Source organism: Xiphophorus maculatus, chromosome 22, assembly GCF_002775205.1.
Source record: "Xiphophorus maculatus strain JP 163 A chromosome 22, X_maculatus-5.0-male, whole genome shotgun sequence".
Lineage (NCBI taxonomy): Eukaryota > Metazoa > Chordata > Actinopteri > Cyprinodontiformes > Poeciliidae > Xiphophorus > Xiphophorus maculatus.
The window spans coordinates 7,780,153-7,805,936 of NC_036464.1; the positions used below are offsets into that span (position 1 = coordinate 7,780,153).

The window sequence follows — 25,784 nt, forward strand, 5'->3', positions numbered from 1 at the left end:
TCCCCTAAAGACCTCACATATTAACGTACTGATGTCTCCTACATGTCACCGCTGCCCTCACTCGCCTGGCAGCGCGCCTGACTCACCGGAGGGGGGCCGTGATTTAATCCAAGAAGAAAACAGCAGGACGCAACATTAGGCTGAACGCAACGTGATGTAATTAGTGAGACGCTGTTAGGAATAAATATGAAGTCTCGTACAGTGACTTCAAACTGCTCTGTAGATGAAGAAGTCGTGTCTCTAAGCACATTTTGAAGTAAAATTACACCAATAAATCAAAAGGGTGGCAATGAAAAGGGAACTTCAAAGTCTGTAAGACCATTTTTACACTTTTATTTTTCAGAACATTTCTTGCATTAAAAAACAACCTAAATATTGCATTTTTCCACACAAAGTGTAAAATAAAGTGTTTTAAGTTAACTCACATTTTGTAGCACCACAAAAATTAGTTCTTCAATGAACACCATTATGTGCAAATACAGGGAAAACACAGGAAAAAGTAGTTTTCTGATGTTAAAATAAGATAACTTTTAGTTTGTGTGCAAAAAAAACAAACAAGTTAACAGTTAAAAGTGTTCATATTGTCCATGGCAGCTTTGAGTCCAGCGGTTAAATACTCTTCAAACTGCTCCGACTGCTGGACTGCAGATTAAGACTAACACTAAAACTTCATATAAAAACAAAATGTCACAAAATTGGTCCTGAAAAAAGATCCCAAGTGGTTTAAAAAACTTGAAAGGGTCTTACAAACATATTTTATCTTTCAAATCCTTAATATTTTTCAGTTTACATTGGTAAAAGCATTGACATTTTTGCACAATTTCACATTAGAACCACAAATTGTTTAATTATTTCAGTGATGAAGATCTAGAGAGGTTTAAAGTTGAGATTTATCCCTAAACCCAATTCCTAAAGCAGTGCCAAGTTATAAAAATCAACAAAAGTCTAATTTAGTTTACTGTATCATCAAATAATTGGAAAAATTGCAGGACAACTTGATACGTATTAGCCCATCACAAATGGGAAATAGTCATTCTGGAGGAAATTAGGAAGAAAAATCTGTTGATTCATGTACTTTAAAACGTAAAACAACTTTTTTGGCTTTATAAAAACATTGTTGAACGAAAACTTGAGAATTTTATTTTTTTTAAAAGTCAGTCTCCAGATGTGCAGAGCTGGCAGAGACAAAACACAAACAGCAAAAGCTGTGAATTCCAGGGGCTGTAGTATAGATTTAAAGCAGGTATCACTTTTATAATAAATAGTGTGTGGTGGTTTAACAAATAAAACCCAGGTTAAAATACTTACAGGTTTGTGGTTGTAACATGAAAAAATGTGGAAAAAGAACTGAAAAAACATAAAATCTTATCAAGTATTTTTTAGGTTCTAGTGCATATATCTTATTAAAGTTAAAATAGAACAAAACTAAATAATAAGCAACATTTCAGAAGCTTGTATTAAGCCAATAATTCCTTAATATGGATGAAAAAAGTGCTAGATTATTAAATAACCTGCCAGTGGAGTTTTAGTTATTAGCACTACAAACTAAGGAAAAATACTTGGTAAGATTTTAAGTTCTGCAGCGAGGTTCACTGAATTTTAACCTTTAGAAAGGCAGTATAAAGTTTATACTTTTAGATGTATATAACGGCACATAAGCTGGTTGTGAAGCTGTACAGTAAACTGATTTGAGGTCACATCTGCTGCTGCGCTGAGGCTACGCTCTCATCAAACTGCTAGTGTACGCGTTCCCAAAACTCTACAGGCGTCTATCTCAAATATCCCAGCTGTCACTGAAGTACTGGTCCTCTTCTTCTTTCTCATCTTCTTCCTCATCTTCTTCTTCTTCTGCCTTTACTTTCACCCGAGTTTCGCCTTTCACCAGCTCATCCGACACATCTGTGTCGTCCTCCTGCTGTTCTTCTACCTGGAGCTGCGTTAGCATGCGCTGTAAGGTGGATTTCACCTCCTGAACTTCTTTTTCCAAACACTGTGCAGAGAAGGTTAGGGAAGAATCTGATGTTTCAGTGTAATGCATATTAGTATGTAAAAGGGAAAAAAACACACTAACAGACAAAATGTCAGGGGCAATGCAACACTATTAACAGTAATGGTTTGAGACAGCCACTGCCCAATGAAGCCATCAATTTTCAACAGATTACTGGGACAGATCATCAAGTTATCCCCACTTTAACCCTATTTAATTCACTATTTATGAGCCCATCTAAACTTTGCAGCCATGCAAGCAGATTGCCCAGTTAGATTATTCATGAACCATTGATGAAACGGTAAAAAAGCAGGCGGCAGCGGAGGGAATGTTTAATCTGCTTGGAAACTTAAATTAACCGTGAGCGTCTGCACTGAGTTGCAAAGCAAAGAGATTGCTGTAACGGAGGAGCAGACGGAGCATGATGGCTTATTTTACTTTTTGAATAGACACAGACGTCCTTATTTATAATTAACCAAAAGAGATCATGAATGCTGCAAAAATTTGACACGAGTTTTAGAGGCAACTTTGTCCAAACAGGATGGAAAAACTTATCCTCATTTCTCTGAGGCTGCCCATGCAACCTCTTGTTATTGAGAGCAGGGCTCCAATTAAAACCCATATTGGCTGCTGATTTGATCTTACCATTACTATGGTAACCGCGGCATCACCAGCAGTACAGTTTCTCTTCAATTTCTGCATCTCCACTATACTCAGGAGTCCGCCACACAACTGCAGAGTGCAGTGAGTTCTTGCTATGAGAAAATAATGACACATGAGGACTTGGAAACAGAGAGGTGGAAAGAAGCAGGTCAGTCTTTGTACGTTTCCACCTGCCAGTCTGCATTGGTACACGGCCTGTCATGGGGGAGCGCGGACTGACCCCAAACACTTCAGATAACAACATGGACATCTACAGTCACACTCAGTTAATTAGAATATACATCCTAATGAGTATAGATCAAATGTACTATTTGGAAATAACCTTTAAGCAGGTGTTGAGCATACTTTTAGTTAAAGGTAAAGGTAACCAGTTATGCTTATCCTAATTATGAGCATGTTAGGATACGTTTTGTAAGCTATACAAAACATATTCATTACTTTTTCTTTGGACAAAGTAATTCTATGATTTGCCTATGAGTTGTTTTCCTGCCTCTTGTCACTTTAAATTCAAATAAGCTGCTGTTAGCCACGCCACCCCTCCCCCCCACGTGAAAATGGTTGCAAACAGAGGTGCAGTTATAAAACTGTACATCTTTGAAAAGTAGAAGTGGAGCCTCCTACACATCCAACAAGAATGCGGCAAGTGGTTTCTAGATGGAAAGTCAACAACAAAATATTTGTCTTCTTCAGCAGCCATTGTATAGCGCATAAAGTGGTAAAACCAGCTGACCAAATGTCCTGGAGCTTAGCTTGGGTTGCTGGGTGACGGGCTGGCTTCACTGGGATTGCTAGGTAATGGTACGGTGCCCAGAAGTTTTTGAAACTGATCATTTTCCAGACACCAAAAAAAACCCCATTAACATACAGTACAGACCAAAAGTTTGGACACACCTTTAAATTCAATGAGTTTCCTTTATTTTCATGACTATTGACATTGTAGATTCACACTGAAGGCATCAAAACTATGAATAACACATGTGGAAATATGCACTAAACAAAAAAGTGTAAAACAACTGAAAATACCCTTTATATTCTAGTTTCTTCAAAGTAGCAACCTTTTGCTGTGATTACTGCTTTGCACACACTCTGCATTTTCTTGATGAGCTTCAAGAGGTAGTCACCTGAAATGGTTTTCACTTCATAGGTGTTCCCTGTCAGGTTAATAAGTGGGATTTATTGCCTTATAAATAGTCATGAAAATAAAGAAAACCCATTTTAATTAGAAGGTGTGTCCAAACTTTTGGTCTGTACTGTACTTCTTTTTTTAAAGTTCTTTGGGTGATTTTAGAAGACGTTGAGACCCAAATGGAAGTATAAAAACTCCCAAAATGTGATTTTTTTGCACAATAAATCATCTTTCGGCCCACATTTCTGTTTTTAAAAATTGTTTTTAATTGGTCTTCTGTAATATTCTAATTTTAAACATCAGTTTTTTTATTAACTGTAAGCAGGAAATCATCATCAACAGAAATAAAGACTTCCAGGCATCCATCTGTGTGTATTTCATCTATATAATTTAGTTCAATCAGGGAAAAAGTTCCTGAAATTAATTGAATTTTCAATAATATTTTAATTTATTGAATGTATGTAATCTTTTAAATGAAATCTTCATTAAGGCTGGACAATAAAGCATTCTGTGCAAAAGAAAGTTTGGTGGCATGAATTAACTCAGTCACTCTTTGGTTACCTAGCAACAACCTGTTGAGTAACATGTGGTTACCTAGCAACAACCTGCTGAGTCAGCAGTAGTTTCAGCTTCCTCCTCTGTGCCTCACAAATGCTTAAAAGTAAACAACAAAGGTGTGGAATGAAAAACAAGAGGTTATGCCTCAGTTTGTCAATATTTCAGATATTTAAAACAAAAACCAAATCAATAGTTATTGATATCGACTGATATTAAATGGTTATGTTATTTTACATTTTTGAGTCGTATTGTCCAGCCCTAGCTGACACCATTAAATACAATCTCTATTTGTACTTCCTGTGGCTCCAGCCATGTTACAGTGTGTACTGCTCAGACTAGAAAAGCCAGGCACATAAAAATGTGTTATTGTGCATTAGCTGAGAGGAACAGTTAAATAAATATTCAATCACAGCTGACCTGGGTCCAGATAAGATCTCCCGTCCACTATTTGAGGAAATAATTGTTAGTTGGCAGATTTTCTTCATTTTGCTTCTGAAATATGATCTCACTTAGTAAAAGCAGGAGGGGAGAGAAAGGTGGAGCCAGAAAAACACACTAATCTATTTCCAATCAGCTTTCTAATTAGCACAGAGAATGATGTATTGTGACCTGTAATCAGCCAGAACAGTTTGATTCGAGTCATTATCACGGAGATTGTAATTTCCTCTCTGCCAGACCCAGAAAGTGGAATTGGGCAGATGGGGAAAAGGAGAGCAGGGGAAGAACAGGAGGGTCAGCTGGAGGATGGACGTTAAGATATGACAGGGCCAGAGTCATTACAGTGAGATTCCTCTGTCTGCCCGGGCCCAGCCTCCATCGGCCCGCTTTAATCTCAGCCCGTCGTGAATGGCAGCGCACATCAGCGGCTCTCTAATAACCTCACATGGACTTTTAGTATTTCATTTTCCAGTTGGCCCAGCCAGTCTTTCAGAAAAAAACCCTCAAAACTAATCGCTGTCTATCCTTTATTCTCTCCCTAAAATGGATTCATGAAATCACATATGACATTTTTTCCCCTTTAAAGGTAAAGTCGGCACAGCAAACATCTGTCAGTGTTTGAGTGGTTTTGATGTTTACTTTTAAGTCAAAAAGCCTTGAGAGGATCCGAAGGGACAGACGTAAAGAAAGGCAGGATTTTTATACATTTAGGTTGAACTGGAAGGATATGGGTGAGGGCTTGATCCCGATTCAGTAAAGCTGTCTGCAGTTTGTCCTCCAAGGCGATCAGTCTGTCACCGATGAGCTCGCAGCGCTCCGTCAGGTCTGTAGCGTCGGCCTCGCTGCACACATCCTGGATGGCACAGAAAAGGCAGAACAACAAAAAAAAATCAAACTGTTCTGAAATATGTGTTTGATACTAAAAAGACCAAAACACAACCATTGTTACCTCAACAGAACGTCATAGTTATGTAAATTATGAACCCCAGATTTACACAACTTAAGGTTTTGTGGTGAACAGTATGAAAAAAATAAAACATACAGAAGTAAACAAAACTGTTGAACAAATAATTATCAATTGAACTAATCGAAAAATGTCCCGGGCTACTATTACTTGAATCCATTCAGGATCTGAAGAGGTGAGAAAAACTTCATCAGCGCAGACAGAGGATCTGCATAGCAGACTACAACGGAAGTAATGTTGATGTTATTGCTGTCAAAGAGAAGTTCAGAGCGGTTGAATTAAATTATTTTTACACAGTTTTTAAAATTTTGGCTTGTGTGCACTGAGCAGTGCAGGTTGGTGAGGTTTGGTACATTATTTTGCCTGTTTTCAATGTAAAACAGGCATTGTTACATTTTTTTTTCTTTTGTAAAGTGCCTTGAGACGACATTTGTTGTAACTTGGCGCTATATAAATAAACTGAATTGAAATTGAATTGGTGGCCAATTTGGGTTTAACCCCGTTTGAAACTCCAACTGGCAGCTGAATACGCAGGACCATGAAAAAGCGTTTAGAACCACGCCGCCTGCAAAAACACAAGATCTTACCGAATATTTTTGGTTTAGTTTCTAGTGCAAACATCTTAGTACTCTTGAAATGACACAAAACTAACAGAGAAGTTATTAGGAGCTTGTTTAAAGTCAATAATTCTGTCATTTTGATTAAGAAAAAAAAAATACTAGTGATAAGTAGGGCTAAACAATAAATCAATAGCAATATATCACAATAGAAACATGATCAATGTAACATATTTGCAGAAAAAGGGCTTTGGCCGCTAAATCTCTCACTGTTAACTAAGCAAGTTTGGTGGAATCTACTCACTCACTCCCTCTTTGGTTACCTAGCAACTCACTCACTCTTTGGTTACCTAGCAACAACCTGTCGAGTAACTAGCACTGTAGCAGTTTAAGTTTTTTTTTTACTTTGCCTCATAACTGCATAAAAATAGAAAATGGTGTGGATTGAAAACTGGATAAAATAAGAACGGTGACGTCAACAGTTTGGCAATATTTCATATATTTAAAGCAAAAAACTGGGGTGCTGTGGTGGCGCAGGGGCAAAGCATGACCCATGTATTGAGGCTTTAGTCCTCGTGGCGGCTGTCGCAGGTTCGATTCCCGGCCTGTCGACATTTGCTGCATGTCTTCCCCCTCTCTCATTACCCTCTTTCCTGTTGAACTACTTTCAAATAAATGCCACTAGAGCGAACAAAACCTTTTTTTAAAAAAACTAATCAATAATTTCTGATATTGTTGATTCAATTTACGGTCATTATACGGTTTTCAGTCATAAGTTAAATAATCTCCATATTATCCCACATTATATCTTATAGGAAAAATTACTTGTTATATGAAGTTGTTATAATACATAATGTATTATATAAACGTATTACATGGAGAAAATGCCTTGTTTCACTAATTTAGACGACTTCTTCTTCCAATTATATTTCTAATTTAACCAGTAAAGAACAATGATATAATGAATAATCTCCTTTTGAACCTGCTCCTTGTTATAAAAATGTTTTGGCAACGTCATGTCAAATTTATATAAATAACCAGAACATATCTATACATTGCAGCAGTGAATGCAGCAGTGCAGAGTGTGTTTTGAAGGATGGCACCTTGATGGAGGTGCAGAGTGCAGTAGGACAGAGCACTCAGAGTATGGCTGGCCATAATTAGACCAGGCCCCTCTGCCGACATTGTGTCCCAGTTTCTTAACACTTATCGGGCATAGAGAACACAAACACACACGCTAGGGCACAGACATGCACAAAAACCCAACTTTTTCCTCAAACAACACACAGGGATCCTAATCTGACTCATAGCTGCAGGTAAAAAATATCAGCTCCCTGCAGCTCTGAGGTGTCGGAGCAATCACCAGAAAGTTGGATCTGATCTCTGCCTGTAATTGCGCACCCCGTTTTGGATGATGCAATACCCCAAAGAAACGTAAAACATCAAGAGGCCCGTCAATGTGAGCATATCATTCCTGATGTAACTGCAGAATTAAGGAAGACTTGGGCAAAGAGATACCATCAGTCCACAGTATTATTTTCCATGTTTGAGGAATTTTAAGAGGAGAAATAGTAGCACAAATATGTCCTCCAGCTTGTCTTGATGCAAAGCCAAGATTGAGGCAAAAATTAGTCAACTTAGGTCACCAATAGTTCCGACTCTGCACAATAATGGTAGATTTTTCTCTCTCCACACACAAACCGTTTAAAATACATATTCCAAAGACTATAATTTGCTCCAATTGGTGTTCAAACCAATTACTGTCCATGTAACACAGAAGAAAAACATCATAAATGAGATTTTAGTGAGACGCTAATTTGCAGGAATGAATTAAAAGCATACACCTGTAGTCTCTGTAATTCTCTCTCCATGTTAGTGCTAATATTAAAACATATAAAGTTGATGGAAATTATTTTTGAATTCAGTAGTCAAACTTATGCATGCCTTAGTATGATTATTTAAGCAATAATGAACGAGAGGCAGAAGGTAATTTTGCAACTTCCCTAGGGTGTTGTTCTGCCTGATACTTCTCACCAGGCGCACAACACAAACAATTTATATTGTGCCGGGGTTACACTTGAGGTTGTAATTGGTTTCAGGGAAAAAAAAGCAACTTTCCTGCATTTGTGTTAAATAAGAAATTAAGTAGCAGATGATTAAGTAGTATCTTCAATTTTCACAGAGCTGTTGTTAGGAAATGCATCCATTTACCATCTACGTTCAGTATAATGCATTAAGTCAATGCAGGAAGATTTCAGGAATTAGAAAAGTGGCAATTATATGTGAAGGAAGATACAGAATTTGAAAGCTATTGATTTGTCAAACCTTGTGAATGCTTACAGGTAATTTATAGTGCAATATTTAAAAAATCAATGCACGGTAAATGGGCTGCACTTTTAGTCTTAATGACTCACTAAAGCACTTATTCATCCACTCACACACAGAAGCACACATTCATACACCAGTTTTAAAGATTGACATGGTGGATGCCGTTAATGTGCAGGAAGCTGGAATCTCTTTCACAACCTCCGTCAACTCCAAGTCAGATCCACGTCTAAACAGAAATACAGGCCACAAAAATCAAAGTTTTTGTTTGCTTTAAACAAAAGCCAGCAAGATTGTTTCACAAATAAACAAATTAATTATAACTAGATACAGTTTAACCCAAAATTATTCATATTTCTGGCAGATTTAGACTTATAATTATTTAAATTTTATATAAAGAAGCACAAATATGATAGAAATATGTAAAAGGAGGATCAATTTTGAAAAATACGTGTTTATATTTATATTTTATTAAATTACTTCATTGTAGGAATCATTGATACCATTCTCAGTAATCAGTGAGAAACTATCTATTGGATTTAGAGCAATCAAACTCTTCTTCTAACTGCTCAGCAGGTTTTTTCAGGTCTTCACTGGGATTTTAATTATATATCTTATAATGAGCTCCAAGTTTTGAAGGTTTCCTTATTATCAAACTAATCTTTAGCTTTCTCCACAAATTTTCTTTCAGATTCCAGTTGGGACTCTTGGTGGGCCATTTTAAAATGTTTATATGACTTCCAATGAGAAGAATCATGTTAAAGTATAAATCTGTGCATATTAATAAATACACAATGAATAACTCTGGGCTTAAATGCAGATTTTGTGACATTTGTGGCATCAATGTTTCTCCCTTACAGGTTATTCAGTCAGGATCCAGGATCTGTTTTGTAATCAACAAAGCTAATTATCGAGCCTTCAGCATTTCGATTTAATTCTTGTTTGCTGTTGTGAACCATTGTGAAGAGGGGCGTGCGAGGACCTTGAGATGATAAAGGAACAATTAGCGAGGATTAAAAGAAAACATAAGAGGGCTAAAACACCCACACACTCACACACCAATCAATCTCCATTGTGGCAGCAGGGCAGCGGCCTGGCAGCAGCTAAGTGGAAATCATTTACTTAAAGTCATTATGGAAAGGAGAAAGAGGTCAGCGCCTCAGCAGAGAATCCGGCTCCTGCGCGGCGCTATCACAACACCATGACGAGAGCGATACCGGCCCCATTAAACGGCCATCAGATCCTTTGACTCAGTGATGCATCATACTTTATTGTGACTGAATCTTTTTTTTATTTTTGTAAGTCAGCCAGATTTTATAACCCAGAGTGATTTAAGAGTTCACAAGGACATACAACCATAATGTAAAGTATCCAACCGCCTGGAGCCCTTCCACATTTCATCACATTAAAAACCCCACAGTCTATCTAAGCAGGATTTTAAATGATAGACCAACACAAATTACAGCGGGACGTTTCATAACTAATGTCTCTTTTTCACACACATCACTGCAGTCTATCTATTATTCTTTTAAAAATCTCTATTAAGGGGCGTGCTATGGTGGCTTAGGGGCTAGCGCGACCCACGTTTGGAGGCCTTGAGTCCTCGACGCGGCCGTCGTGGGTTCGATTCCCGGACCTGGTGACAAGTCCTTCCCCCTTTCCTGTCAACCTACTTTCATATAAGGGACACTAGAGCCCACAAAAGACCCCTGGGAGGGGAAAAAATAAAAAAATCTCTGTTAAATGTTTGTTTATTAATGTTTTTTTAGGTATACCCCGCCCTATATTTGAGATTAGTCACAAGCTCCTTTGACTCCCTTCGCTCCACTTCGCTAGGTAACGGACTGGGCTTTGCTGTGGTTGCTAGGTAATGGTGCAGCGCCTGCTGATTTGTGACATTACACTCCGTAAGATTTTTGAAAAGGCTAATTTTCCAGACAAAAAACTATTTAAAAAAAATGACTGGATGTTTTCTTCTTTTTTTAACAGGTTCTACTAATTTTACTGCAAAGTTTCTCAAAATTGGTCAAAATTCTTATTGACTGCTGCCTCAGCCTTACTTGATGTCTGTAATTGATAAGACGAGTGATAAAAAGTCACATTAGTGCAAATTCCTTACAAACATTTCTAAATTGGCACCACAAAATCTGTAATTTTGATTGCAAAAAACCACTAAAAGACTCACAAAATCCTGGAGGAAGAGCTATTCATTGATACTTTAACAGTTTAATTGGCTTTATCACATACTCTGGCACAACCGGTCCTATAAGAACATTCAGATTTTTGATATGGCCCAAAATGAAAATGAGTTTGACACCCGTGCTTTAAAGTAAAGTTATTTTATATTCCAAGCTTTGAACGTCTCACGCAGCTCTGCTCAATCCATTATGACCTAAATTTACAGCCATTTTGACCAAAACTGAACCTTTTGTTCTAAACAAAATATCAAATTGTTCTAAATAGTAAATCAATTGTGCCCATTATTCAACGTCACCCTGAACACACCAGGAAAAACGGCTGTTTGAATGTTTTTTGTCAGGCAGAGTCATAAACTCTCCGTACCTGAAAATGAACAGAGGTAAACGAAGGACAATCAGGAAACATTTGGAAAAGATTTGAAACTGGAGTAGAAGTTCACCTTCCAGCAGAACAATGACCCCAAACACAGAGCCAGAACTACAATGAAATGGGTTTGATCCCAGTATTAGCCAGACATACTGATCTATATTTAGATCTACATCTAAATATAGAAATTTTGCCCAAGATTATAGTCTCAGATTACCAATTTGATTATACTTGAGCTTGTTTGATTGATCAGATACCTAAATATGCAAAGTCGGTTGAGACATATCCCAAAAGATTTACGGCTGTAATTGTGACATAAATGTGGTTCTAACTTTACTTGGCTCAGAGGCAACGAATGCATTATGTACTCTAAAACTTATTTCTAAATGTATTTTGAAAAACACACAGATATTCACTGCTTTGGTCACATAAAGTAACAATATCCCAATAAAAGTGGAAAAAACTTAAATTAAAGCAAACTACTTTTGACAGATACCAGGGTTTCCCTCACTGCATTATAAGCCTGGCGGGTCACCAGGCTTTACTTGTGCCCCCACCAGGCTTAGAATGTTAATTTATCTTAGTTTATGTTTTCAATTATTGCCTTTTTTAAGACTTTATAGTTGGTATTTAGGTATTAATCTTCCAGTCTTCCTAAAATGATTTACTATCTAGTAATATTTTCAAATTTCCTGTCAACTTTAAACATTTTTAACTCACCAGACTTACGTTTTCTGGGGTAAACATTGGATACTGTATTTTTGGAGGCAATTTCCACGCTGTTGTAACTGAAATTGCACATTTAAGCTTGCTGTACATAGTAACCTTGTACAGATTGATATTTGTTATGAATAAATTTGTGTTTATAATTAAAAGAAACAATACAAATGTTTAAAAGTGCTGAAAAGAAACTACAAGCTCAGCAAAGAGATGCCTGGCTTTGTCCAGATGAATAAAAACCAAAGACAGTCTGGGAACGCAGCCAAGGCTTCTCGCGTAGAAAATATTGATCTGACGATGAGAATGTTGTCAGGGGTCATGTTTAAGTTGAAGTCAACTATGAGATTCTTTTGCATCAATCAAGGTCAACACACTTCAATTACAGCGATGACATCCAGCGAGAGCGTTCAGGATACCAACCTCAGGGTGGTTTTCCTCCATGCAGAACAAAAACTCCTCCAGCTTCTGCAACAAAAGAGGGAAACGTTTGTTGAGGTCATTCGGTCGTAAACCTGCTCATGAATTATTAAAACTCCAATTATGCCGGTTGAGGGCTCCATGTGTGCAGCATCATCATGTTGTGAAGAGGTCGTGATTATTTATCCCCAATTCAAGCATAATAATGAAAAAAATAGGAAAACGAATATTTGTCTTATCTTTGCTGCAGGTTTTTATTGTTTGTATTCAAGATATGTAATCACGCGTTCCTCACTAAGGAGGGAAGTAATTACCGTTCCTCTTGCAGGCCGGCGTATTGTTTGTGGCTTAAGGGAAAGTTCATAAGAGAGGCAACAAATAATAATCAGCGGTTTTAATTAAAAACGGAGGCCTTAGACGTTTGTTCCTTTCAGGTAAACACAGCAGACCAGCAGTAAGAGTTCTTTCACAAAATGATTATTTCCAACACTGCAGGGAAGCAAACTATGATTGCAGCTAGAAGGCAAAACTGCAACCCGGTTAAGAAAATGTACAGGAAAACTTTAATAGTGGAAAAAGTAAATATTTTTGCAAAAGAAATAGCTACGTCGCACTGCAAAGCACAAACTATCACTAGGAGTTTTTTAATTTAAAAAACATGATTCATTCGGCTCATTTGCAAAATATCTCTATTAAAAAGCAATCTTTAGCCAAGAGAAATGATGAAGGATTCCTCTCTCTCTTTATATTCCAACCTTGTGAAATATTACATTAGACTAAGTGCTGTCCTATTTAAAATTAATAGCAGGGAACCAAAGTACTTGACACTTGCAATTTGGTTCAAAACAATAAGGATTTTTTTCTCCCTCTCTGAAAAAAATCCACATTTAAGTTTAAAATTACCTGCTTCTGCCATAAAATCTGAATTCATTTGATGACTTTGTGAACATCTTTACCATAAACATGAGCCACAAAATATTTTTTTCAGGTTTCTTTTGCAGAGAAAGAGGAAAACTGAGTATCCTTGACACAAAAAGAGAGAAATGGTTTTCTGTCTCACCTTTTTAGCTGTTGGAGAGACGTTAGGATAGGCCTGGGGGCTTTTGAAAGAAAAGAAAGACAGAAAGACAAAGCAGGCAGAGAAAATGACTGCATGCAGTTTGTAAAATGCAGGAGATGGGAGTGGTAAACATCAACGCAGAAGGTACCGCAATGGAGGCAAATAGCAGGTTTAAGAAAAGTTAAAAAGGCTTAAAGAGTGCAAGAAAATAAATGAGTTTTAATACATGCAAGGGATTATTAAGCTCTCAGAGAAAGGTTATGAAATTTAAACTTTTTGCAATGCATCAGTGAAATTACATATCTGAATGAGCAAAATTATAGAAAAACCGTTGTTTAAATCACAATCCATAACAGCCAAGGATTAAAACATGTCGGAGTTATTTCTTCCACTGCTGGCTTTGTTCCTGCCTCAGATGAATCTACCAGGCCGTGTGGGCGGAGGGAAGGGCGAGAACAGTTGAGAGCGAGTCCGATTCGACCCTGAGGCAGCGGGACCTCTCCTCTCACTCGGGTTAAAAAAAACCTCTCACACACGCCTGCTTTACACTAAACACATGTAAACATGTAGAAACCAACTCTGAAATTCAGCGGTGTATTGAATGAAGTTCTTTGATGGCGTCTCCAAATGGCCAAGTCCCTCAGAAATGCCTCCGAGCTAACGGGCTAATAGGCTGCTGTTCGACTCTCTGCGGTCGGCAGATTTTTAGGCTCTCACAGCGGTGTGAACTGAAAACGTCCTCTCCAGTCAAGTGGGATGGCTGACAAAGCAGGCATGCTGTATTTGAGGCCACGCTTCACACCACATTACATGTAAAAAAATGCAGCTGAGTCTAAAAACATGTGCTTCAGTTTAACCTCTTGGTGGCAAGCATAGGTTATGTTACTATCCTGCCTTAAAGCCAGAGAGGGGGGATCTTATACATTCAAGAAACTTCATATCTCTTATGCACTGCAGCATGAATGTACATGAATAATGCATGTTGTGTTGGTAAGAATACATTCACTGTTACCTTTGTGAACTCTGAGTTCTGCAAGTTGGCCTCAGGACACCAGCGGCCTCCCAATGCAGTCAGCATGGCGCAGTCTTCTTCTTCTTTGGTGCAGGGCTGGTTGGAGGTATAAACTGCTGGATCGGGGGCGTCGTCCACGTCTGGGCCGCCGCAGCTGGAGGTTCGCAGCTGCAGGCCTCGAAGGAACAGGTGACACGCTTCCAGGTCGGCTTCCCAGATCCGCTCCAAACCGGGACAGCCACAGCTGGAGAGCGAAAGAGAGAGAGAGAAAAGAACAAAATGTTTTCAGACATTTATCATGATACATTTCTTTTCATTATAAGACTTTTGATTTATTGTCGTTAAAATAAGTCCCAACTAAGGATGTTTAAAAAACTAAAAAAACTGCCCATAGTTTTACCATTTGTTGGAAGATAATAAAACTAGGGGTGCACCGTTTGCAGTTTTCTGACTGATCGATGACTACCGATCTTTTAAAAAGCTTAATCTGCTGATTCCGATTTTGACCGATACCAATTTTTTTTGACTGAAATGCTGCTCAATATACAAAGAAAGTTGTTGAGTTGGCAACAGTGGAGTCACTATTTTTAATTGTAAACATGCACACATAACTTGGTGGGGTGGTCTGACAGTCGAACGTTTTTCACCGGAGAGTAAAAGAAGACAGTGGTCGATTCTTAGACCTTTGCCAAGCTAGATAAGATTGGTGGATAAGATTGGCTTCATATATAAAAATCACCGATCTCCCAAAATTAAGGAAATTACGCTAACAATCCTTATTGTCAGTAATACTAGTGTTACTATTTTCTGCACTGTTTGTTCAATGAAAACATCAAAAATACAAATAAATTTGAAAATACAGTTATTACTTTTTTAAAAATAGGAATGTTTTTAAGAGCAGTGTTTGTGTTTGTGGGGTTATAATTGCTACGACACACAATAACAGCCATGCAGTTATCTAAAACAGAAATAGTTCTTATCGTCATTTTTATTGTTATCCTAATAGTACTGTAAAATATTGTGATAAATTTTTATGTTCATATTGGTTTGCATGTATTTGTACCAAATAATCACGGTGCTGTAATTAAGTATTTCATTTTTAACAAAAATTTTTTGTCAAGCACCTTGACATAGTATGAGTAGATTAAGACACTATCTACTCTTCACACCAAAGTAATAAAAATAGATAAAAGGATGATCCAGCTGTGTGAGTTCAATCAGCAGAGTGTGTGTAGGTTTCTGGTGGACAGTGAGACGTGGATAAATGCCCAATAACCGTATAATAGCAAGTTTATGGCAAGTCGTATTTTTATTTTATGTCCATAAAATCAACCCTCAGGTTTGCCCCTAGTTGGGAAATCGCCATACACACTTTGCAACGTTTATGTCTTGATTTTCTCTCTTTCATTTGGATTTAAATTAAACACCATACAAGAAATCCCCCAGGCAGTAACAGATAGGCACTTAATGAATAGTGCTAATTTCCTAAAGAGCACCACCTAGTGTTCAAACCAGCCAAGAGTTAAACATTTCACACTTTATTTCTTTGTATTTTTACACTGGAAGAAGTTATTTAGTACTGCACAGCATTATGTTTTTACAAATTACAGTGAAATTTACAGAAACAGACACAACAGTTTATTGTATGATATTGATATAAAAGCTACAGTCGTGGGTTGGCTACATAAACCTCTTGTTTGACATGTAGCTGTGGGACATTCCTTCATTTTAGAGCACAATCAAATAACTATGATGCCTTGCGTTTGTTAAAAAATGCAATATTTCTCAAATATGACTTAAAGAAATTTGGCTTCTTAATTTAACACCTTGAAATTGGGCATCTGTCTCTTTAAAAACTCCTGCTCTTTCTGAAACTAACATCGCTCCTCTATTAGCCCTTTAATGTTTTACCATCGTTGAACTGAGAAGTAGCTCGTATATTGAGTTCAGAACGCGTGACGTTCCACCAAGTGTTTGCTAATTGCTGCTGGCTAGTCTGAAGGAGCTGAGTGGTGGAGATTTGCACATATGGTTGCCTTAGGAGGTTAAAGTTTTTCTCAAACATGAATGAAAGAATCAAAGCAACACTCCATGTATGTTTTTGATAACATTATAACATCATGTTGATTTTACATAAAACTGCCCCCTTAATAAATTTAAAGCATAAATGAGGAGATGTGGATTTATGTGGCAATCTACAGAACGTTGATAAGAAGCAACTCTAATAAGACCATTAAATAATAATGAGAAGTTAAAATGACTGTGTTAAATTCGGTCACACCATCTGAGAACAGAAGCACGGTAAAGGACATCTTTAACAGCATCTCCACATTAAAGCACTGACAGAAGAGTGACAGGAGGAGAGGGAGTCGTTTGGGTTTGGGAGACGCTGACAGAAACGTAACGAGAGCGAATGTGCTCCTGACAGGTTGCCCTTTAGCTTCAAAGAGAGGCGGCATGGAGGGAAAAATGAACGTGGATGTCTTCATCTTTCTGAGCATGAAAGAGAACAGGAAGATTTTTGCTCTCTGAGTGTTACGATATCTCACTCTGACCTGTAAAAAAAACTCACCTGGAGATGCAAAACTAATTATTTTCAGTCCATTTAATGCTTCACTGGTGGCTATGAGTGGTTTAAAATGTAATTCTTATCCTTGTTTGGCATCTTTTTGTTTAGTGTAATATGAAAATCTTCTATACTTTTTCAATTTTGCTTCAAATCAAACAGCCTCTCCACAGTTTCAGATGGGAAGTCTCTTCCTGACCTTTTCAGTACTTTTATGTATTCACCTTCCTCTTTTAGTGACCTTTAGATAACAAATTATTACCAGCTGGCTTCAGTCCCAGCAGGTGACATTTTACGACTTATATCCATTGATCTTCATAGAAACACATTCTAGCTTTAACATATCACACCAAAAAAAAAAATGTACCGAGACGCTGAACATGTACAACAATGTATTTGACTCAGCCTTTTGTTCAAACATTGAATATTTATAGACATATTTACAGTTTCTGGTCCAAATCAATTTCTGCTTTAAGAGAACAATTTCAAGCCCAGAAGTCCCAAACCAAATTTATTTGTGGCTACTTGAGTTTCTAAAAGTGTTAAATGAACTTCAGTTTTAGATTACAATGAACTGTGGGCCAAAGGTTTAAAAACAAAACTATTTATTTAACCAAACAAAACATATTAATCTGTTAGCATTCAAAAACTAAGCGGTAGATTTGCTTGTTATAAAGCTAATGGCTTGGGGTCAGAAGACAATGCTAAAAAATATGTAAAGAAACATAAACTTTTCTAATGTTTTATTCACTTTTATTCTCTATTCTCAATAATTATTACATTTGTTTAGCATAATGCTGCCTCTTATCTCCTGATTTTAGTGGGCCCCGCGTTGCTAGCTTGAGGAGAAAAATTAGCATGGCAAATAACATTTCAATAAATTACTTTTATTTATAGATATTTAACAAAAACTTTCCTTTTAGATAAAGCTTACAACTTGACTGACTTTGGTTATCATAAATAAAAGTATCCAAATTGGTGCACACATCCCTGACCAATTGCTGGGTTTCAGACACGGGACCCGGACGACGTGTGGAATTCAGATGGGGGTCTGGAAGTGAATTACTCCGGTTCAAAACAACAAAATGGGTCGTAGCGAGTACGATGATGCGCTAAATGGGCTGGCAGACGAGGTATCTCAAAGAAATATGCGTATATTTAGGTTATGCTCAATATTGTCTGTGAGGATTTGAGTTTTTCTGTGTGTTTATTTGGTTTCTGTGCTCTATTTGTTGTCCCGTCTACCCCTTGATTAGTTACACCTGTTCCTTGTTTCCCCTGATTGTCTCCCTGTGTATTTAAACCCACCTGTGTTCCTTGTTCTTTGTTGGGTCCTTGTCTTGTCTAGTCATTTTGTCATGTCTTGGTGTGTCTACCGTCGAGTCTCCTGTCTGTTATTTGATTGTTACCAGTTTTGAGTCTTAGCCTTCTGCTCATTCTGTGCTGCCTGGACTTTTGAATATTTGCGTACTATCTTCATTAAATCATAATTTTTCTCCATAACCTGGGTCCTGCGCTTCCATCCTCACCATTCTTCAAGCACAATTCATCTGTATTGCGTGACGTCAGTACTACATCATCTGCAACCCAGCAATAAAGTTGATTCTTACTCAATCACCACAAACTTCCTGGTTTTGATGTGACATAATGTTATGTCTCTGTCTTTTCAGCAAAGATTTCCTCAGGGGGTTACATGTCAGGAATAAGTTTAATCTCAGGAATGAATCAGAAACTAAACTCAAACTGAGATTTTCACCATCCTAAAGGAAGAAGGATCTTTTGAAGAGTTCAAAATGATGAGCCACATGTACAAAAAAAATAGAATAAATCATCCTCTTAGTCACAATATGTTTAGATTAAAGTATTGTCTTTTTACCTACAGTGTAAAACTCTTTTTTTCTCTTTCGTCTGTCAACAAACTAAAACACAAAACGCACTCGGATGATATTGTTTAATCTCTTTACTCAGCGATGAGAGTCTCAGCGCCCAAAATTGAATGCCACTTGTTTTGCAGCCCATCTCCCGCCTGAAAAGGCTGCCAACCTCTGTTCCCTGCCAACGCACGCCTCTCAGCTGTTTTCTAACCTTCATTTGGCAAAGAGACAATAGAGAGATTGTTCGTCCCCACCTCCCTGCCCTCGCCAATTTTCTACTCAACACTCGTGTTTCTGAGTTCTTCTAATAGTGGGGATGCACCCAGTGAGCCATTTTTTTCTACTCCTTTGTTTCTTTTGAAGATGAGAGGCACACGCATGCTCGCTAACGCGCATTTTCCTAAATCATTATCAACTGGAGGTTCATGCGTTTCTGGGAAATATAAATATGCCAGAAAATCTTCTCCGAGACTCGCTGTAGAGAGCCGGCATCAAAGCTCACATAAACCCATCAGTGCCTAAGCCTCCTTGTTGTGATGGCGTCCCGGTGCCCGTCACTATGAACTTCCCACTCAGGGGGTTAATTGGTGGCAGCCGCTCGGTCTTCCATCTGACAGTGGCAGGGTGTGGGCGTGCTGCGCCGCTGACGGCCCAGTCAGGGGAAGGAGAAACACCCAGCTGTCCTGAGGGACCGCAGACTGACAGGACTGCTCTTTCTCCTTGAGGACGTTACGTCTGAGCTCAGAGAGCCGCCGAGGGAGCGCTATAAATATACCGAGGGCTAACTGCTGAGCAAAGAGGCTCTGGTTTTGTCCTGCTTGTGCAAGCAGGTTTGGTTGGAGCGTGAAAAAAGGTGCATTAAAGAATCACACAAAGTTTGTGTTCAGCTTTGGGGTGGAAAATAATGTAAAGCAAACACAATTCCCACTGAGAAGAGAATTACAAAAGGAAAATCTAACAAGCTGCAGTCGGTATTCACACTTTAGAAATGGATGTTAATGTTTCATCTTAGCGTTCTAATTTCCAACACAACCAGCTGTGAAAAAGGTGTCGATAACACTGTGAAATCAAAGAGAGGGTCTAAAAAGGTAGGAGTGACAGATGGGAAAAGAGCAACGGCGACCACGTTTATTAGCATTACAATGGGATGATGTGCAAAAAGACCTGAAACTTATATTTATCTCTTTTTCTATCAATATATTGTTACACTGAAAGTATTCGTAACATCCAACTATTAACCAGAATCGTTTAAGAATACAGGTACTCCCAAAAATTACCTGAACATAAATGTAACCAAAGATTTTTTTATTCGTGTTTTCTTTTTGAAGTTAGAAGTAGATTGTTTATCTACTGGTGACAAAGTTGGACTAGGACATTTATTTATTATGCCATAAGCCACAGAGAGGATCATGTTGTTTTCCAGAAAACCAGGTGGAAAGGGCAAGAAATAAAGCACCGCCTACGTAATGTGAAGTACAGTGAAGGATGTGTGATGCTGAGGGCCTTTCTCTCTCCCAAAGGCTTTAGGAACATTGACTGAATGCATGGCATAGTGAAGTCTTTCAAATATGAACAGATTTTGTACCAAAAGCCAATGAAAATAGGATCTTTATTGGTCTTCAAGCACTTTCCAGCCAATATAAGGTTATTATTGCAATTTCACCCCTGCTGTAGCAGGAAGTGAAATTAATCTGAGGGGCGTTCTTTTAATAGATGGTAAATTGTGAAAATAACTTGCTAGATATTGAAAGTTATAGTTGTTATGGATAAGTGGGCAAATATATATTTACTCACAGGACATTTAAAGAACTGCGTACAATTAAAATAAGAGAAAAACATCCAGTCGGAGATTTGAAACTTGGGTCTTAAAGGGTTAAAGAGAGTAGGAGAGGGCAGTAATGGTCAGAAATTTAGTGAATGAGGATTTTAGGTTTGAAAAATGCTGAAATTATAAACAATTTTTAAATATATTTTTTTGATATCATTGAGATGTTTCTTAACAAAAATCTTTCCCAGGCACTAACAAGTGGATAAGACTCACTATGTTCGGTAAGAACACGTCCATTCAAGGTTTCCTAAATTTATGTTGTGATTTTGCTCATTTTTCCTTTTTTTTTTCTTTTTTTTGCTTACATGCAAACTGCATGTCTGCAACCTCTGCGAGGAGAACATGCCCAAGCATTTTAATGACTTCCACACCCAGCTGGTTTGCATCTATCATACATGATAAATAGCAGCCAAGTCTCTGCAGAGGAAGGAGCGTGAAAAAGTGGGACAAACACAAGAAGCACTTACTAATGAAGCATCTACATAATGCTTTAAACAACTCTGAGGTGAAGCTAATTTGAATTAAATTAATTTTTGTCTGGTGACACACTTAGCAGCTTCTGCACAACTCTATTATTCTTCTCTAGTCTTCGGTATGGAGGAGATAATAGTTTTTATTTTTTCAGAGGACTCCGTCGCCATAGAGACTAGACACTAATCTACCTCTTCACCACTGTCTAGAATATTTACAGTGACTGATAGGTGATCTTTGCATCTGTGTGTGGTGTATTTTACAAAGAATAATATGTGTTTCTGCATAACAGAGCCTTTTGAAAACTTAAACATTTCTGATCAGATTCAATCAGGCTGCAAGAGAGAGCAAGACTTCTACTCTAGTTCAATCATTTTGAGAAACTGAACTCATTTGTGAGTGTGATGAAGGACAATTACTAAGCCCTTTAATTTGTTGCTGCGACTTAAAAATATAAATTTGGTCCATTCACCATTAGTGGATTCACATATCAGGTGAAAACGACAGCAACACTCGTTTGTTTATTGCGAAAACACAAAATATTACCAAGTGTTTCTAGTTCAAGTATCTTAGTACTCTGGAAATGAAGCAAAACTAATTTCCAAGCAACTTTTCAGCATGATATAGGAGCTTGTTTTAAGTAAATAAAACTCTTATAAAATGTCTTCTTATAATTAGAAATAATCTACCAGTGAAACTAGTAATATCAAGGAATTATTTATTTAAAACAAGCTGCTATATCTTGCTGGAAAGTTACTTGTAAGTTAATTTTGTCTTAACTCAAGTACTAATTTATTTGCACTTCACATTTGCCAAGAATACTTGGTAGGATTTTGTGTTTTTGTCATTTTGTAAAGGTTGTTAGTTAGTTAAAACTCCGAATTCATTGTTTTAAATATCAGTGAGGTGTTTAATCAAAGTAAAGAGAATCAGAAAAGCTGTCAGGAACTATTTTTATTTTAATTGTATTTTCTGACACATCAGAAATCTGAACAGGCTATGAGAAAGTGAGACAGAGCAAGACTTTAATCAGGTAACGAGAGGCTGTTTTAATCGCTTTGAACTCTCAACTTAATTGCAGTTTTAAATTATTTCTATTAAAAATGTTTTCTGAATTAGTTTCAGTTAGTTTGTATAATACATTTTGGTTTAAATTGGTCAGAATAGATCCTTACACAGTTATTTGATTACTGGCATTAATTACTGAATCTGTGTATTAACATCAAGAAAGTCAATTTTGTTTTCCATTTTTCAATCTTTCAATAAAATCTGCTGAGATTAGATGCAAGGTTAGCAGGTTGGTTAAGCCAAACAGTCGACTGGTCAAAGTAAGATGTAAAAAAGATGAATACTTTAACACATCAGATAGAAATGGGATGTTTAAAGGGTTAATAAAAGAAAACCTAAGCTCAAACACTTTAGACCAAATGTGTCAAACTCAAGGCCTGAGGGCTAAATCCGGCACGCTACAGCTTTTTATGTGGCCCTCTAAACTCCAGACACCAAATTACGTCAATCCAGTTTTTCACAAATTTACAGACCACTGCAGTTTTTCACACTAATGCATCATTGGGAGTTTATTGAAAAATGTTTCCAGAAACTGGTGAGAAACATTTGGTGGTAACTCCCACCTGCAGGTGGCACTATTTACACCATTTCCTCAGTCTTACTTGATGTCAAGTTGTAATCGACACAGCGAGTAACTAAAGTCACATTTACTGTCGTACGTAAGCACAAATATTTAAAAATTCTTTGCAAATAGTTCTAGTGGCTCCACAGAAAAAACAAAAACAATGACGGAGTCCTGCAGCTTGAAAAGATGTTCAATATTATTTAATTCTAAGAAGTATTTATCGAAGCTAGTTATTGATATTTTAACAGTTTTTTTTTATGGGTTTTATCAACACATACTCACATAACTGGCTCTTAAAAAGTTTCGAGATCTAAAGATTAGTTTTTATTTTGGGCCGTGTTTTAGAGGGTTTAAGATCGAGCGTTAATAATATTATTTGTACTTTTAATCCAAAATAAGGGTAGGAACTCAACAAGCTATGTTGACAGAAAGTGACTCATTTCTGTCTGGCACAAACTCCTCCAGAGGTGACTCTGTCTGTTAAAGGATGCACACAGGAAGCCACGAAATGCCAAGAAGAAAAACAGGATATTTGATTAAAAATTGGTTCCAGTTTGGTCCTGTTTGGAAATTAACTCAGGTACTTTTCTATCAATTTGGTACAAATTGTTCTGCAACAGCCGAAGCAGTTTTAGTTTGGTGCAAAACATAAAGTGGGTGTTGAACATATTGACTCTGCATGTCAAATTTTCTACCTGTGTGAGCAAACACAACAGGAGGATCCACTTTTAAGTTTCTTTGGAGGAGAAGAACGTGAGGGAAGATAGAAATAAAGGTAAAGACATAAAATACATTAGAGGGTGAGAAGATGAAGACAAAGTGCAGGTGAGAGACGGAGTGAAATGTGAGAAAGCGGCTCTGGGAAACAACAAGGTGTGACTGCACGGAGCTGTCTGTGAGGTGATGCATTGAGGAGACGGCGATCTGGTTAGAGGACGGCAGAGGTGAGAGGAAATTCCTCAGAGGGTTCTGCTCTGTTAATGTCTTCCACTGGAGGAACACGGAGAAAAAGAGCAGCCGTACCTCTGCAGCCTGTCCTCCAGCAGCTCCACATACTTGGCGGCGTTCTCTTTCAGCCGGCTTTCTGCGTGGAGACAAAGGCACAAAAAGGAAAACGCATATTGTCACTTTCACTTTCATTCGCCAGCTTTTATTGGCAGAGATGTGGTATCCTAGCAACAAATCACAGCGCTAATACTATTAAAACCCACTTGTCATTAGCTGTGTTATATGGGCCTTTTCAGGAAAGGTAGTCATCATCGCACTTGGCAACGGCATTGTGCAGAGAAACTGCAACAGTACAAAGAACCAGCTGGTTCTCCTCTCGCTATGCTAGCACACATCTGAGGAGGGAATCAAATTTCAGACAGCCTGAGGAAGACTCAGGGTTTCATCATGGTGCCGCTCCTTTCAACCTGCCAGATTTTCTGCAGGGCACAAGACGGATGGATGGATGGGTAGCTTATGCTGCCGTTTCCTGTGCCCTCCTGCCAGCGGAGAGCCGAGCCCGAGGAGGCAGGTGGAGGACGCAGAACGGCGTTCGGTTTGGAGACGAGGGCAATCTGAGCACCGTTAATGAGCTCATGTATGAAACATGAGAATATGCCCCACACAGCAGGAGACCCTTGAACACAATAGGATGCACTTTAATCAAATTGCTCCACATATATGTAGTTAAGCACAAAAAGAAAAAGGAGGACCATAGCCGAGCCAATTTAGTGATGTTGTCAGGGTAAAAAGACAGAAAATCCCCTTCGAAACAATGGATTCTAACTTATATTAGACATATTTAGGGTTGTTAGGGTTAACAATTTTTCTTAGACACTTTTCCATTTTATTTTTAGCTTTGTATAATAAGTGTAAGAGTGGAATTGTTTTTTCTTAGCAAAATTAACTGCTTTTGCTAAGATTCTGTGCAAAAATACAAAATCTTAGCAAGGATTTTTCTGTTTTTTACCAAATGTTTTGGTTAAAGTTGTAGTATGTAACTTTTAAAAAGAAAATGTTTTATACATATTTATTAAAACTGTCGATATGTCGTGACTGTTTATCAGATCAATTTCCTCCACTTCTTCCCAAAACTGCTATTACCATATGAAGAAGTGCATTGTTCCCAACCAATCAGAACCAAGAGGAGGGGCTTAACTCTGTCAATCAACCTCATGTATTCGCTGTAAAATGTGTTTATCACAGAGAAACAAGTTACTGTAACAGGAAAACCGTTTCTCCGCTGCCATGGGTGGCTATGCTAACTAGCCTAGCATTCACATCAAGATCCACTGTTGGGGAGAAGCAGTGCCACAGGCGGTTGTGATTGACAGCGTTAAGACCCTCCTCCTGTTTCTTATTGGTTGTTTCTACACTGACTAAAGGAAACAAGTGATTGAGTTAATGTGTTACAAGTAACCAAATTAAGTTTGTACAAGTAAATATATCAAGTTTATAAAAAGTAAATAAAGTATGTTTGACAAACTTAATTTGATTACATGTAACAAATTAAAGTTTTTAAAGTTGGATGTCTATTTTCTTTTTTCAGTGCAGTTAGCAGTGAAAACACAGTTTTGAGATTGCCCAAACTCAAAACTTCACAACTCATTTTGTGTTTTTCCACACTCTGCTTGAGGTTTGAGCTCCAAAAGAGATTAACCTAAGAAATCTGTGAATGTGTTTAACACTTCATGCTTGTAAAATAATCAATTTTCTCCCAGAACAAATAAACATTCTGTTATAAGACACTGTACTCTTGCAGTTTCAGGAATATCTTGTCCAACTTAGTTTTGTATTCAATTCCTTTATGTCCAAGCAAATAAATACATTTGCTTTTTCTAGAAAACCCATTAAAAGTTTTACAGAAAAACTTTGAGAAGGTATTCTCACAGACAAAAAGAAGAAAGCACTTAATTTAAAGTCTAAATGGATATGAATGGATACTACTTCAGTTTAATCCCACTCATCCTTCTCATACTGAGCAGAATCCGCACCAAAAACATCACCTAATTGGACGATCTGAGTCACAGAGA

At 37.7% G+C, this 25,784-nt stretch overlaps 1 protein-coding gene across 2 annotated transcripts in view; it reads right to left on the reverse strand.

The window, feature by feature from the left end:
- Window positions 1-342: 342 nt before the first annotated feature.
- The window catches only part of disc1 (disrupted in schizophrenia 1), a 59,801-nt gene continuing 34,359 nt past the window's right edge, over window positions 343-25,784 (reverse strand). Inside the window, exons 10-14 of one of the 2 annotated variants that reach the window (XM_023327800.1) lie at window positions 23,788-23,848; window positions 14,393-14,636; window positions 12,324-12,368; window positions 5,502-5,625; window positions 343-1,992 (exon numbers count right to left, since the gene is read on the reverse strand). In XM_023327800.1, coding sequence (XP_023183568.1) covers window positions 1,775-1,992; window positions 5,502-5,625; window positions 12,324-12,368; window positions 14,393-14,636; window positions 23,788-23,848 — 692 coding nt within the window. In that variant the 3' untranslated portion in view covers window positions 343-1,774. Of the gene's footprint in view, window positions 1,993-5,501; window positions 5,626-12,319; window positions 12,369-13,380; window positions 13,421-14,392; window positions 14,637-23,787; window positions 23,849-25,784 lie in introns of those variants that run through there. The other variant, XM_023327801.1, reaches the window with a different exon arrangement.